The sequence below is a fragment of the Neomonachus schauinslandi genome, chromosome 4 (genome assembly GCF_002201575.2).
Source record: "Neomonachus schauinslandi chromosome 4, ASM220157v2, whole genome shotgun sequence".
Classification (NCBI taxonomy): domain Eukaryota; kingdom Metazoa; phylum Chordata; class Mammalia; order Carnivora; family Phocidae; genus Neomonachus; species Neomonachus schauinslandi.
The window spans coordinates 159,411,058-159,427,665 of NC_058406.1; the positions used below are offsets into that span (position 1 = coordinate 159,411,058).

Here is a 16,608-nt window from a genome sequence, read left to right on the forward strand (position 1 = left end):
ATTTATTTATTGAGAAAGAGAGAATGATAGAGAGAGAGCATGAGAGGGTGGAGGGTCAGAGGGAGAAGCAGACTCCCTGCTGAGCAGGGAGCCCGATGCGGGACTCGATCCTGGGACTCCAGGATCATGACCTGAGCCGAAGGCAGTTGCTTAACCAACTGAGCCACCCAGGCGCCCTGCTCATTTGTTTCTTAAATTCCACATATGAGTGAAATCATATGGTATTTTTCTTTCTCTGACTGACTTACTTTGCATAGCATAATACTCTCTAGCTCCATCCATGTCATCACAAATGGCAAGATTTCATTCTTTTTTGTGGCTTTATATATACTAGATCTTCTTTATCCATTCATCACTTGACGGACACTTGGGCTCTTCACACAATTTGGCTATTGTTAATAATGCTGTGGGGATAAACATTGGGGTGCATGTATCCCTTTGAATTAGTATTTTTGTTTTCTTTGGGTAAATACCTAATAGCGTAGTTGCTGGATAATAGGATAATTCTATTTTCAACTTTTTGAGGAACCTCCATACTGTCTTCCACAGTGGATGTACCAGTTTGCATTCCTACCAACAGCGTAAGAAGGTTCCCCTTTCTGCACGTCCCTACCAACACCTGTTGTTTCTTGTGTTGTTGATTTTAGCCATTCTGACAGGTCTGAGGTGGTATCTCATTGTAGTTTTGATTTGTATTTATTGCTGATCAGTGATGTTTAACATCTTTTCACATGTCTGTTGGCCATCTGTCTTCTTTGGAAAAATGTCTACTCATTTGCCCATTTTTTAATTGGTTCAGTTTTGGTTCAGTCTGCCTCTGAAAATACCATTTATGCATTATTATCTCTATTGTTTTCATTTGACTACAATGAACTTGTACTAAATGAACTTGTACCTTGGACTAAACCACCATCTTATGTATTTATTTATTTTATTTTAAGAGGGCTGTGATCATCTGCTTTTGCAAATTCTGAACATCATGGATTTATTCAGCAACTTTTCTGTGGGGAACAGAATATACGGCTTCACTCTGGACTCAGAAGTGAAATCTTTTACAGTGACATAGTTCTGTCAAGTTTTTTATTTTGTTTCTCAGAAATCACAAAATTTCCTAACTCAGACTTGTGATGTGTTGCCAGGAAAACGTTGCCGTGTAAAAGTATGGCAATTAAGGAGTGATAATCTTTGTGGAGAACATATAAAGGAAATGAAGAGCCCTGGCTTTGCTTCTTGCTTGTGCAACTTGGTTTTCATCAGAAAGTACTTCCAGATAAGCTAATTGTGATCTGCATTCTGGAGCTCTGTAGTAATAGCTCTGCACCTTGCTTCTCTCTAGGTCAAGCCTGTGATATTTTGAATGTCACAGAAAACAGCATATGCTGCAAGACACCCCCTAAGCCTGAAGTTCTCAGAACTGTCTATCCAGGTAAGTTGCCAGAAGAGAGAATTGCCATCTCTACATTTACATAAGAAGACATATTCCATTAGTTTTTTAGTTCATTCAGGCTGCTGAAACAGAACACCACAGACTGGGTATCTTATAAACAACAAACACGTATATCTTACAGTTCTGGAGCCCGGGAAGTCCCAGATCACGATACCAGCAGATTGGGTGTTTGGTGAGAACTTTCTCCCTCATAGATCGGCACCTTTTTGGGGCTAGAGAGCTTGGTGGAGCCTCTTTTATAAGCCCTCATGAATGAGGGCTCTCGTGACCTCTCATGACCTAAGCACCTCCCAAGGGCCCCACCTGCTAATAATGTCACATTGGGCGTTAGGTTTCAACATCTGAGTTTTGGAGGGGATACGAACATTCAGCCCATAACAATTAGTAACAAAAAATATTTGAACTTTTTAGAATTTGTAATGAGAATTATAATAAATTTCATCCTAGTTTTTCTCCTTACACTTTCTGGATCAGGGCATGTTTGTGTTAACTGCCTCAAAACTTCAGCATGGAAATAAATTCAGCCTGAATTCTTGAAACACCCTACTGAAAACAGCACATCTCTATTGAATGAGTTTGATGGGGACTTTATTTCAGATTAAATGAGATTACTGAATGTTGGTGCAGGCTACATGGACATTTTATAAATGCCTTTTTGTGGTTAAAAAATAAATGGCAGAGGTTAAATCCTTACTTTTCTAGAATGTTTTAAGAGTGATAACAGGGGATGAGAGAAATAGAACTCAGAATTCTTTCCAGACTTTGGCCTGTAGCCCACAGTAAGAGCTTGACATCTGCAGTGATACCACTCACTGAGAGGCTTTGCATGGTTTTGAGGGTGTGTATCGCATATCTTGTGCACACCCTGAAATTGGTTTATGATTGTACTACTGGTTGGTATTTGAAGCCAAGTAAATTATGTTTCTCAACCTCTTAAGTTTCCTTGTTTTGAATGACATTAGAAAAAAAATGCCCAGTTTAGGAGAGTATTTTGATAACCACAGTTGGTAACTTTAATGAAAGTTGTATTCATCAGAGAACACCGCTGCTGCTGAAGTTTGAGGTGTTCAAGCTTTTCTCCAAACAAACTCAGCTGAAGAGGAGGAGCCATCATTTCCTAGATCCAACCATTCCAGACTAGCTTAAGGCTGCTGGAAGAAGACACCAGTCTGATTGCTGTAGTTTAGGGAAGAAAAAAAAAAAAAAGTGAGATGGCTCCCTGAAGATCGGGAAAAAACTTAATCAGAATTTATGTTGGCAAGTGTAGGTTCACGTTAATGAGAATAGTCTCTCTGATTCTGTCTAAGAAAGAGATGAAATCATAGAGCAGAAGTAATGTTAAAAAGAAGAAGAACAACAAATACTGACAAAAATCCTAAAGCCAACACTGTCCATTCTTTGATTAGTTGCAAACCATCAATTGGGTAACTTTTGTTAGAGAGAGTAATCAGGCAAAGGTTTTGAAATCAAATGGCCTGAATCATGAAGTTTTGAGATTTAACTATATAAAGCAGCATCAGTCATATCAGGGGTAATAGTTATCATATTATCTAAAGTAAAGCACTTAGTAATATCCAATCCCCATTGCAACCATGCAAATAATAATATTACTCCCATTTTACATATGTAGAATCTGAGGTACAAATATATGCATTAATAATAAATAAGTTGTAGGCTCTCTTAACAGCACTCTATCCTATAGGTACAGGTACATGTATGGGTATGTGTAATTGTTTTGTTTACAAGCATGCTCTAAAAACGTGAATAGCAATAGAATATCTATAACCACCACCCAAATAGAGGGCCATTGAGACAACGCATCAAAATTCTGATGAGAATATTTTTTTATTTTGTTACATTCAGGTGGGAGAGGCCTAAAGCTTGAGGTATGGAATAATAGTCGGCCAGTGCATCTTGAAGAGATACTTGAATACAATGAAAAAACGCCAGGGTACATGGGGGCCAGATGGGTAGATTCGACTTCCTATATTTGGCCCATGGAGCAAGACACGTTTGTTGCACGCTTTAGTGGATTTTTGGTGGCTCCAGACTCTGACGTTTATAGATTCTACATCAAAGGTGATGACCGTTATGCTATTTATTTCAGCCAAACTGGACATCCAAAAGATAAGGTAAGGAAGCTACGGAATGTTATTTAATATTATAAAAGCAATATGACAACTTTGATATGTATCTCATTTATGAGATATATTTTCACACGGTTGGGTTCTTGGTCTTTTTTAACATGTGTAATGGGAACTATAAAGTCACCATAGAAAACCCGTGGCCTAAAAAAAAATGCTTTCCTGTATTTACATTTTCTCTAAGAAGGAAAAAATATATATTTCCTTTAAAGATTATTTTAATGATGGAAGAATTATAACCATACATAGGAAATTTGGGAAAGAGTAAAAATAGTTCACTATTCTACTAGATCTATTTCACTATTATGTGACTATGTGATTGAAGTCTGTCATTTCTTTTTGTGTCTTTTTTGCTTTTATATAAATAAGATCATACATCCAATTTCATAGTCATTTTGGTCACATATTAGTATTTCCACATTTTATTAAATAATTTTCACAGCACAGTTTTTGATGACTGAATAGTGTTTAAATTGCTGCCTGTAATATATGAATTCTAATTTTACTGTAGCTTTTCGGCATGTTTCCTCCAAGGATGATATAGTCATTCCTGATGGGGAGCCCAGAGTTTTCTCATTCTAGCATGCAGACCCATTTAGTGATCTGTAGCATCTTTCAGACCTACTTTTAGTGACCTCATTTGGATTAAATCCCTAAAAGCTCTCCACAGAGCAAAAGGATATTTTATTTAACAATCACAACCTTCCTCCTGGTATGTATCTTTCTATTTTTCACTGCAGTTTTTTTTTTTTTAAGATTTTATTTATTTATTTGACAGAGAGAGAGCACAAGTGGGCAGAGTGGCAGGCAGAGGGAGAGGGAGAAGCAGACTCCCCGCGGAGCAGGGAGCCCGATGTGGGGCTCAATCCCAGGACCCTGAGATCATGACCTGAGCTGAAGGCAGATGCTTAACCGACTGAGCCACCCAGGCGCCCCGTCCATTGCAGTTCTAATTACAGTTCTAATTGTGGAAAAGCTACAGTTTGTGTGTATTCATGGTATAGTGGTGCTGATGTTAGATAAGGATGGAAGGTATGAAGTGAGCTTTGATAATTTTTAAAAACTTCATTTCACCATGGATAATAGATCATAGGAGAAAAATATGGTAGTTTCATATTTTTCTATTTATAAAAGTTCTAGGATTGACAAATAATAAATGAAAAATAGATAAAGGTTGAAAAGATCTATTAATAAGTTCTCCTCTCTCTCTCTTTCTCTCTCCCTGTCTTTCTTTTTGGGATAAGGTGAGGATTGCATATCATTCTTCCAATGCCAATGGTTATTTTTCCAGTCCAACACAAAGATCAGATGACATTCATCTTCAGAAAGGAAAAGAGTAAGGTTTTGTTTTTTATTTTCATTAAACTATTGTGTGGTATTTAAAAACTGTAAGTTTATATCTAAAAATATTTTTAATTTGCTTTATTGGTAGAAGTGACATTAGTTTATTGGCTTAATTTATAATTCATCATTCTTTATAATTTTGTTAAATATGATGTCTATATTTTCAAGAATACTGGCATTCAGCCAGCCTGGGAAATTTGATATCTAAATTACCCCTGTTGCAGAAATTATAAATTTGTGAAATTTACTTAATCCTGTTCTTAGTGTCCTAGTAGGACCTTTCTGTCAATCTAGCCATCTAATTTCCCTGCTCAAGCACCTGAGCTCTTGAATATTTCTCGAGAAAAATCACAAAACCACATGCATTGGTACCACAGCTAATATATATTTAATATTCATTGATTTATTTTAGACCTTGAGCCAGGAAATTTAGTACAAAAAATATTAAAATATACTACCTGCCCTTAAGGAGTACATCACTTTGTGCTGAAAGGACAAAACCAGGGAGAAAATGAGACTAACATTCAAATAGCAGATAATCCCATTCAAAAAGTCATTCAGGATTGCTAGAAAGCAGGGAGGTTAGAGACATGGTATATTCAAAGTAGCTAAGTTTCACAGAGGTCAATAGATTCAGTGAGATCATCTCCCATTTATCATTTGTATCTGTTAGGTTTTGCTGCATAAGAAACTACTCCCCAAAATTTAGTAGCTTAAAGCAACCCAATTTTGTGATTGGCTGGGCAGTTCTTTTGGTCCTGGCTAATTTAGTTGGTGATTGATGGCCTAGGATGGCCTTACTCATATGTCGGGAACTTCAGTTTGCATGATTGGATCTTAGATATTTGGGATGTCCCACTCCACATGGTCTCACCTCCCAGGGGGCTAGCCCAGGTTGGTCACATTGGTGAATGGGGTTCCAGCAGTAAAGAGAGCAATTGCTATGGCACTTATACTTTTTAAGACTCTGCTTGTGTCACTTTGCTAATATCCTTTAGGCCAAAGCAAATGGTCAAATCTAGATTCAAGGGGTGAAGAAATAGACTTCACTTCTAGATGGTAGGAGGTTTTTGTTTTGTTTTTCGTTCTACCATGCCATCCTTCCACACATCAAGATTATGCACACAGACAGCACCATGAAGATCTGATGGAGCTAGACAGAGAGGGTTGGGATCAAAGGTCCCTGAGAGCAATCATACTCCACGTTCTCACTGAAGTCTTAGTACTAATGACATGGGGAAAGCATCCCATTCTCTTTCTCCTCCGCCTCCTCCTATCACTTCTTTATATACTTAAACATTTGCTTTTTAAACCAGGATCACCGGGCCAATCTAGGGTAAGTGGGGTACCTAATTAATCCCTAGTGCTATTAAGTGTTAATACACCTTCAGGCTTTGCCTTGGCCTTGGAAAATGCGTTCAGTTTATCTGCTTGGCAGAAGCACAGAGCTTACATGAAAGTGACTCGTAATACATCTGCTGTCTGATATCTGTCCTCCTGCAAGGTAGCTTGGAATTTATACACTGACACTTATAATGGTGGCTGTGGATTCTGAAATTGAGGCCACTCTAGCTGCCTTATTACACAGTGGTCCCTGGGACCTTTCCACAGGTAGCTCATTTGCCAAATTCATCCCACTCAGATAATATAGCCCCATCTTTGAGTGCATATCTTTTTGGTCACTCTGTTCTACTTTGAATCATACCTCAGTTACTAATTTTTAAATAACCTTTCAATCTTTAAAACTCTCTTAGTTCATTCATATGAACAAAGAGAATAATAATATAGGTTTTATAGGATTTTGTGAATATTAAATATAATAACATCTGCAAAGTGTTCAGTTTAGTGTCTCGTACATAGAAAGTACCTAATGAATATTTTTAAACTGCTATCAAGGATACAGAATTTAATGCTTCTTTGAGGTCTGCTTCTTAGTGTTGCCTACATTGATTTGGCGGAGCTGGCAAACAGGTTCTCAGGGCAGCCAGGAGCCTGATGTAATCCTCCAATATCAGTTCTATGAGGGGGATGACCCAGAGCCCCGTCATCCTAGAAAGATGAGAGGTGATACATGTCCCTCATTCAGAGGCTTTCATGAATTGTGAATACATACTCTTCACATACAAGAGGGTATCTGTTGAATGATGTGAGGCAATTTAGAGGAACTCCCAGCTGACCTCTCCAAAGATGGGAGCAGTGGCGACATTGATAGAGATTTAGGTGGGTAAGGCTTTTCAGTAGCTTTTCATCACCTGTATTGGCTGGTCAGTGAATGCTTTATCCTGGATAGGCAGTTGGATGATCCAGCTTGTTGGAGGGCCATAATCAATCTAATCAGTAACAGTTTCCTGAAACCATGTTTTATTTCCCAAGTTATAAGTGGAACCATTCTTTAACGAACTAGAGAGAAACTTCCATCCCTGATACATTTAACCACTCCAACACAAAATATGTGATACATCCAAGTCTGCCTGTCGTTTTCTTATACATATTAAAGTATTTAAACTCCATATGCCCTCTGTGTTTTATGCCAGGGAGTTTGCATTACAATGTAAATGTAATTTTGTTTTAAGCTCCATGAGGATAAGGGGTAGTCTCTCTTTCAATAAATATTTACTGACAAAACTGAATGAATCAGTCATGAATGGGGACAACTCTATCTCTCTAGTATAGATAGCCTACATAATTCATTTTATTTTAACAAACCACTATGAAACTTTAATATTTAAAATCAGGGATGCTATAAAAATAAATAAAATAAAATAAAATAAAATCAGTGATACTATAATATAAATCATTGTATAGGCCAGTGTTTTATATAGTGTTGAAATTTTATTCATTGGGAAAAAATTCGTATTTTCCAGATATTACCTTGAAATCTTGCTGCAGGAGTATAGGCTGAGTGCCTTCGTTGATGTTGGTCTGTACCAGTATAGAAATGTTTATACAGAACAGCAGACAGAAGATGCAGTGAATGAAGAACAAGTTATCAGATCCCAGTCGACAATTGTCCAGGAAGTGCAGGTTTGCTATGATGATAGATCTGCTTCGTAGAAAGTATATGTTCAAAGATAGGAGCTCTATTTGGTTATTAATTTTACTCGGGAAGATACCGTTTAGGGGCAAGGTAGTCATGGAAGATTATTGACTTTGTGGCTTGGAGAAACCGTATTAAAACTCAAGAGGCTGTTATTTGATAAGAGTGAAACTTTAAAATATTTTGTCATTTACAGTAAAATAGAGCAATCAAGAGGCATTGAGTGGTTAACTATCATGCTTTTAAAATGTATTTTTCTATACAGTAAAGCTATGTTTTGTTTTTTTTAATTGGGAAACAGGTTATAACATTGGAAAACTGGGAAACATCTAGTGCAACTAATGAAGTTCAGAGGATCACGGTAACCAGCCCGTGCGTGGAAGCTAATTCGTGTTCACGCTACCAATATAGATTAATCTATAACATGGAAAAAACTGGTAAGTTGAAATAACAAAGGAGATTTTATTTCTCTTCATTTATAAATGAAACGAGTCACTTTCATGTAAGCTCTAGTCAAATTCTACTGTCTGGAAAATATCATTTTAATAGTATGCTAGACAAAAAAGCTAAAAATATATTGTGAAGAAAAACCTTTAGACTTCTAGGGATAAAAAATGGCATCAGTAAAAACAACTTCCTGGTATATGATATCATTTTCTTGTATAAGGATCATGATAAGTGTATATTTAAGTGCACATAAAGAATTTATATATCTGTGACTCACAGGTGTAAGTTAAGATAGTAAGAATTAAATTCACCATTACAGAGAAGTAAACATTTCTTCCAATTTCTTCTTCAAATTAAGTGATAAAGCTATGAGACACTAATTTATCTGTTAACAAAGACATTGCATCTCTATATTTTATAATAAACCTGAAAATATAATTTTTGCTATTTCCATTAATTGTTTCAATAAGTAAATGTTGATAGGTACTTACTGTTTTCCAAACACAGTACTTACTACTATGGGAATAAAAAAAATAAAATATAATCTTGCTCTTCAAGAGATCAAAATCCAATTAAGTAGTCATTATTATTGAACTTGAATTAGTTTCAAAACAGTTTCATTAAGTGATAACATATGATACAGACTATAGGTGCCTTAAAAAATTCAAATATAAAACATCAATGCTGGCTATGGTAGTGCAAAAAGATTTTAACTCTTTTTTTTTAATTAAAGTCTCTAATCATTTGACTTTTTTTTTTTTTTTTAATCCAAAAGTCTTGCTACCTGGAGATGCTTCTGACTTCATACTGCAATCAGCTTTAAATGACCTCTGGTCTATAAAACCAGATACAGTTCAAGTAGTAAGAACACAAAACCCCCAAAGCTATGTTTACATGGTAATTTTTATATCAACTCGAGGTAAGCATGTATATCATTTTGTACTTCTGTTAGGATTTTTTAAGAAACAAACTTGTGTCCTGTACAACTCCACTGAAAAAGGTAAAAACTCCATAAAAATGACAGGGGAAAAGAAGTGGATTCATAGCCTGGATTAATTTTAGGAGAAATAAAAATCAAATGGTTAATTTTTTCTATTGTAATTAAAACTTGAATTGTATTTTAAGTATTGTACAACTTCAGCGCATGGGAAATATACTATGTATACTACAGATGCCCTATCTGGATAATAGCCTACTTTAATTTAGCAAAAATTAGTGAAGGTGTGAATTCTGGAACTAAAGTTTAAGTACTCAGTATTTCTCAGGAGACACTAGTCTGGCCAGATCTTGCCTGATGAAAGGATTCTGTGGTCACATCTACATGGGAAGCTGCATACTCCAGCTTCTTCTTCTTCTTGAAGATTGACAGAGCTCCTTAATATTAGTATCCATGGACTCTGAAAAACAAACTGAGGATTCTAGAGATGGGGGGATGGCTTAGCCTGGTGATGGGTATTAAAGAGGGCACGCACATATTGAATGGAGCACTGGGTGTTATACGCCAACAATGAATCATGGAACACTACATCAAAAACTAATGATGTAATGTATGGTGATTAACATAACATAATAAAATTTTTTAAAAAATCCCCGAGGAGTCCTACAGTGAGAAAACAAACATACAAAACAAAAACTGACAGAAAACATTTCACCTGTGTTTAATACAGCATTTTCCAAAATTATTTGACCACTCTCCTTTTCAAGTGATAGCTATTAACTTCCTGAAAATGTTTTACATTTTTAGGTCTTAAAAGCCAAGTGTTGCAACCAAGTTTAGTATTTGGCCTATCTAGCTCAAAAATAGGTCCCTCAATATGTATTTTTTTTTTTTTTTACTTTGGGCAATCAATATTTTCCAATTCATATAAGTAAAATATTACTTCATTGTTTATGTCTCATTTTATACAATTGTTAATTTGATTGTTGAGTGGAGGGCAAAGAATTTTATTTAACATGAATTGAAGTTTTAAAAATTTCCCAAAGGTTAGATTTTCAGAATGCTGCATAAATGAAGATATGATTATCCGTGTTCTCCCAGAAACATATCTACAGTTTAGAGAGAAATTTTAAGGCTTCAGCAGCAACCTTAAGAAATATGGTACTGGGGTGCCTGGGTGGCTCAGTCGTTAAGCATCTGCCTTCGGCTCAGGTCATGATCCCAGGGTCCTGGGATTGAGCCCCGCATTGGGCTCCCAGCTCCGCGGGAAGCCTGCTTCTCCCTCTCCCACTCCCCCTGCTTGTGTTCCCTCTCTCACTGTGTCTCTCTCTGTCAAATAAAAAAAAAAAAAAAGAAATATGGTACTAAAATCATAACTGGGCAAATTCTAGGACATTATCCAACAGAGAAGGTCAGTGGGATTCCACTGTTAAAGCATCTTCCCAAAGCAGAGATACATCTGAGGACAAGCCCTTATTGTTTTCAAAGTGAGATTGTATAAACAGGCCACATAGGCCTGGGACTACTTTCCGGAATTCAGCTTTGTGCTGTATTCATGTTTAAAGAAAATAGCAATATCTCAGCCTAGCCCTTTAGACTACGATAATGGTACTGGAACAAAACTAAAAGAATTTTTGGAATATCCCACTGCCTGCCCATTGATCTTTACCTCATGGTCCCAATACCTCCTTCTGTTTATCTCATAATCCTTTCTTTTAAGCCATGGAAACTGAACCTTAAATGAATAGCACTTTATTTGCTGTTTTGCTGTTTCTGCTACAGTTAAATCTGCTCAAATTCAAAGATCCACATCTTCCCCATTCATCCTTTTTTTTTTGGTGATAATACAACTAAATAAAACTAATTTTATTTACTTTAAGTGTCTATTATGGATAAGTTGGTATTTTATTAATTACCATCTTGAAATTCTGTTTGGTACTTCATTGCAGGAGATTTTGATCTGCTTGGTTATGAAGTGTTTGAAGGGGACAATGTCACACTGAATATTACAGAACAAATCAAAGGAAAACCCAGTTTGGACACATTCACACTGAACTGGGATGGGATCACTTCTAAGCCTCTGACCGCATGGTCATCAGAAGCTGACGTATGCTCTTTGTTAACAATTTCTTAAGTAGAAAGCTATTTAAACATCACCTTTCTATTAAAAAAACCCCCAAAACTCCCATACTTTAAGGAGTGGTAATATGCTCTTTCACTTGGCATGGTGGGTTGGAGCCAACCCATAAAGAGCAGAGAAGGGAGGAAATAGAGGGTTTGGAAGGGAGTTCTTAGAACTGTGTCAACAGGATCCAATATATCTTTGTAGGGGGCGGCTGTTCCTGGAGAAAGAATGTTTGCTTGGGAGTTACTGGATTTTGACAACTACCTGCACAATGAGTTTAAGTTAATATTTGTTTGATGATTAAAGATCTTATATTATCTCCTTAATTCTAAACATTATATCTGTGCTTTGCCAGAGAAGTAGATGTGGAAATTACAGGAGAACTTGTGAATGTGTACCAATTCCTGAATAATCCAAAATGATTTATTATTTTTAAATAAGCATAAATACATAGTGTAAACAAAAGCATAAACCAAAGAGACTACCATAGTATCTGAATTTCTTCTTTTGAAAAACAGAATGCATTAGAGTGTATAGTTCTTTCCAGTTAATTTTGAGTTAATTAAGAAAACTATTCATTTGGAACCTGTTTAATTGGGTGCTAATTCATTTAGGTTCACCTCATTGCCTTCTTTAAAAAAACTGCTAAACAAATATGTCTGCCTTATGTAACAACTGTGTAAGTTAATATTACCCAATTGGATGTAACTATTGTCATTCTAAAATAAAACTCTTGAAAAAGTCATTGGACACTAAAATTATTATAAATGAGCTTAAAAATATTTAGGAAATGATCTCATAATGATGGCTAAAGTATGGGAATTATATTATGCAAATGTTCTTTTATAACTGAGTGAAATTAGTGGTAGAATTATGAATGTTCTAACTATTCATGAAAAAGAAGTTACTAAAGCTCATATTGTTAATTTAGTTTCAGGCAGCCATGGAAGAAATGGTTACCGCCAAGTGTCCACCGCAAATTGCAAATTTTGAAGAAGGATTTGTTGTGAAATACTTTAGAGATTATGAAACTGATTTTAACCTGGTATGGAACGTTAAATGAACTGAAACTGGCCCAATAAGAATTCACATAAATGCTTGTAATTTTGTGATTTTCTTTGTACTAGCACTAATTCCTATTGTCAAATTGCAAAAATAATTTTGTTATACGTTTATTGATAAGGTCTGTTTTAGCATCTCCCTGCATCATAATGTGATTCATTTGTGAAAGCAGCACTTCCACCACATATGAATTTTCTTGATCAAGGGAAAGTAGACAAGATGGACAAATGTAAGATCTATAGGGTATTTTATTTGTTTACTTGGATGCGGAGTATATCCTGTTTTCTCATTGGCTTCAGAGAATGCAATTTGTAGTAAGGCATTATATAATAAATTGCTTCCCTTGAAACTTGAAGATTCAACAAACAGACGAACAAACAAAAACCTGGCACACAGTGACCACTGAGTAAATATTTGTGGAAGGAATGAATAAATATCCTTAAGAGTTCATGATATAAGGAGAAAGATGAGATTTAGGAAATAGTCAAATACAGGTACAAGGGATTATATGATTATGGAGCCAAAGGAGTGATAACAGAATGGGAGCTCTAGAGTTTCAAAGAAGAGAGAGAATGTTTCAAGTTAAAGTAGCGTGGGAAGCAATGGATCCAAGTTGGAACTTGAACGACTTAGGTGGAGATGTGGGGGAATAAAGCAGGACCGTAAAGCATGTTTTCATTTGAAATATTATTGTTTCTGTAGGAACATGTTAACAGAGGGAAGAAGACAGCTGAAACTGATGCTTACTGTGGTCGGTATTCCCTGAAAAGCCCAGCTGTTCTTTTTGACTCAGCAGATGTTAAACCAAACAGACTACCATATGGAGACATTTTATTATTTCCTTATAATCAGGTAAGGATGATATGCTAATTTAATCTGTAAAATACCTTGGTAATAAAATTTCATGAAATTTTAAGACAGGGAAAAGTGTCATGTGAAATCGTGTCACATTGGACAGGTACTGTGGTTCACATTCTAGTACTTGTGATTTCCTCTTCTGTTTGTTCTCAAAAAAAGAAATTTAAAAAATATGTAGTATCATGCACATGTATTCTGCTTTATCTTATAATTTCAGAGGAAATTATTTGCACATAAATTTGAATACTAAGATCATTACAAATATATTCTCTCTTCAATATTCCTTCATTTATTAAGAAGAAACAAAAATGGATAGCCATCATAGAGTGATCTTGGGTATCCAATCAAGGAAACGTGAAGGAAAAGCCTGAGCAGAGATGGTAGCTTTAGGATAGGTATTTAAGACTGGAAATCATAGTCTTGCTTACCCTTTTTCTTGTTTTAAAATTCTCAAATTGTGATGCATGTTCTCAAGTTCTAAGTTCTTTTGTTTTGTTTTCACATTGCAAAAATTTTATTTGGAAAAGATCTTTAAAACTCAAGTTCTAAGTTCTGAGTATATTTGGTATGCTTAAAATGTTATAGACCGTTAAAATTGGTATTTAATTACTATTTTACAGTGACATCTCCACCTCTAAATGCTCAGCTACCATTCACATCCCAATTAATCTACTTGAGGGTTTATCTTCTCTCTGTGGGTGATGAGCTTTTAAATTCACTGGAGATAGAGTTCAGTTAGAGCTGGATTTAGATTTTACATTGCTCCATGACTATAGGCAGTGGGATTATTTCCATTTTTAAGGAAACCATATCTAAGAAAACATTAAAGAATTAATCATTAATTGTAAGGTCACTTCAACTCCACTTCCTCTTCTAGAAAATCTTCCCCGATCTTCTGTACCTAATTGGCTGAAATTAATTATTCTTTCTCTGTGTTCTGAAACATTTTGTACAAAAAATTCTCAATATTTATTTATTGGATTAGGTTGAATTGATTTGAATTGCTATAAAACAACTTAAAGGTAAGATATTATTATTGATTTCTTTTTTAATTTCCTGTGTAGTTATGTTTGGCATACAAAGGATTCCTGGCAAATTATATTGCTCTGAAATTCCAATACCAAGACAGAAGCAAGTTTACTAGAAGCAATGATATACAATTTACATATAATTTTACTAATGGAAACAAGTAAGTTATGCTATGAATTTAAAACTTAACTTACACTATAGTATATAAACTGAATGTAAAACAAACCCACTTTTTGTTTGTTTTTTTTTTCACTTTTTTGTTAGTTTTTGAAAAATCACGTGTACCATAGATCTGACTGAAGTTTTCCTGTCTTCTACAGAAGCATCCTAACAGAAATAGTTGTGCCAAAAATAAATCTATAGATTGTGAAAATAAAAGTTGCTCTAGTGTTATCACCCATAACCATTTAAAAGATAAAACAATGGTAAATTTTATAATTTAAATCATGTATTATTAAATCTAATAATGTTCCTACTTACTGAAGGAAGGTAGAAAGAGACTGCCTTATCACAGTATTGTCATTAGACTTTGATCCCTGCAAAGAAGGTGCTTTCTAAGTGAGAGTGGAGGAGATACAATATTTCAACGAATATTCCAAAATTAAGGGAGAAAAGACACTTTTTAATGCTTGGTTTGCCAAAAGTCAGACACATAGAAATGCAAGTACAAACTATAAGGGGAGAGGGGCGCCTGGGTGGCTCAGTTGGTTAAGCAGCTGCCTTTGGCTCAGGTCATGATCCCGGGGTCCTGGGATCGAGCCCCGCATCGAGCCCCGCATCGGGCTCCCTGCTCGGCGGGGAGCCCGCTACTCCCTCTCCCTCTGCCTGCCTCTCTGCCTACTTGTTCTCTCTCTCTATCTCTCTGTCAAATAAATAAATAAAATCTTAAAAAAAACAAAAAAAAAAACAAAAAAAAACCAAACTATAAGGGGAGAAACTAAATAATCCTAGAGAAAGCTACTTAACGATTATAATTGCCATAGCCTCAAGCACAATTTAGTTCTGCATAATTATGTTTTGATTTTTATTAATTGTTGTATCTTCTGAAATTTATGTCAATCCACTTTTGCATTTCCACATACAATACACACACAAATTTCACATACTATAAAAGTAATAATGAAGACACATTCACACACATAATACACTTTTTTATTTTAAAAAGTATTGCCCAGGTACATATTGCTATAACCATTCCCTGCATACCTGAATTGAACAGTAGAATCACAATTTGAGTTTTGAAGAGCACCACCTGCGTGCATTTCACTCCTCCACTGTAACAAGATTTGGGAACATTTTCCAGACCTCGGTTCTTCCATGTTAGTTAAACCATCACTTTACCATATTGCTAAATAGGTTTTTCCTTTTAACTTGTAATGTATCTGCTGTGAGGTAATTTGAAGATGCACTACATTTGATAGAACTGATGGGCTTCCTTTACCCTAAATGCTACGAGATCTGTAAGCAATAATAGCATTATTTTTAAAGGAATAGGGTTCACTGGTTAAAACTATTGCCAGTCAAGGCAAAATAAAGTCTCCTGCTCCTATTGGGTATTTCTAGATCTGCTTTTATTTAGGTCAGACAGATCACCTAGATCAAATAGATGTGTTAGCATTAGATTATTTTCAGGACAGTCTTAGTGTTAGAAGTGCCATTTTCTCCCAAGAATCATTCTATAATCTTCCAAAAGCAGCGATGTTTGTAACTGTAAATCAAGTTTCAAAATCTGAAAAGTTAAATCTTATTTTCTTTTAGAAAACATTATTATCTATCCACAAAAGCCATGTGCTATTCACTTGAGTTTTGATACCATTGTATCAAATACATGCATTTGATGTATTTTGATACCATGTATTTTTATACCATTTGTAGTCTCCTTTTGTCTGATAAAGGGTTCTGTTCAGTAAACCAAATTTTCTAAGTAGTTTTAAACTTCAGAATTATATAATTAGAGTAGAATTCTGTTGAGGCCCTAAGTACTTTTTTCATATTTATTTAAAGAGCACTTTAACTTACTGTAGTTTTGTGTATAATTTTCTAAAAATGATACATCCGTTTATGCTAAGCTTTGATGCACTGAGGTGGATCCCATGATGAGTTTATAAACCATGAAGGAAATTAGAATAGAAGGTGCCCAAGCAAACTAGTCAGTTAATAACTACAGTAATAGCTGAG

General features: G+C 35.4%; 1 protein-coding gene across 1 annotated transcript in view; it reads left to right on the forward strand.

Annotated features, from left to right (window-relative positions):
• Positions 1-16,608, forward strand: part of PKHD1L1 (PKHD1 like 1) — a 154,151-nt gene that overhangs the window by 26,158 nt on the left and 111,385 nt on the right. Inside the window, exons 12-21 of the mRNA XM_021688369.1 lie at positions 1,337-1,426; positions 3,311-3,579; positions 4,836-4,927; positions 7,800-7,959; positions 8,274-8,409; positions 9,195-9,338; positions 11,306-11,463; positions 12,413-12,526; positions 13,246-13,395; positions 14,466-14,590. Of these exons, the coding sequence (XP_021544044.1) occupies positions 1,337-1,426; positions 3,311-3,579; positions 4,836-4,927; positions 7,800-7,959; positions 8,274-8,409; positions 9,195-9,338; positions 11,306-11,463; positions 12,413-12,526; positions 13,246-13,395; positions 14,466-14,590 (1,438 nt within the window). The remainder of the gene's footprint in view (positions 1-1,336; positions 1,427-3,310; positions 3,580-4,835; positions 4,928-7,799; positions 7,960-8,273; positions 8,410-9,194; positions 9,339-11,305; positions 11,464-12,412; positions 12,527-13,245; positions 13,396-14,465; positions 14,591-16,608) is intronic.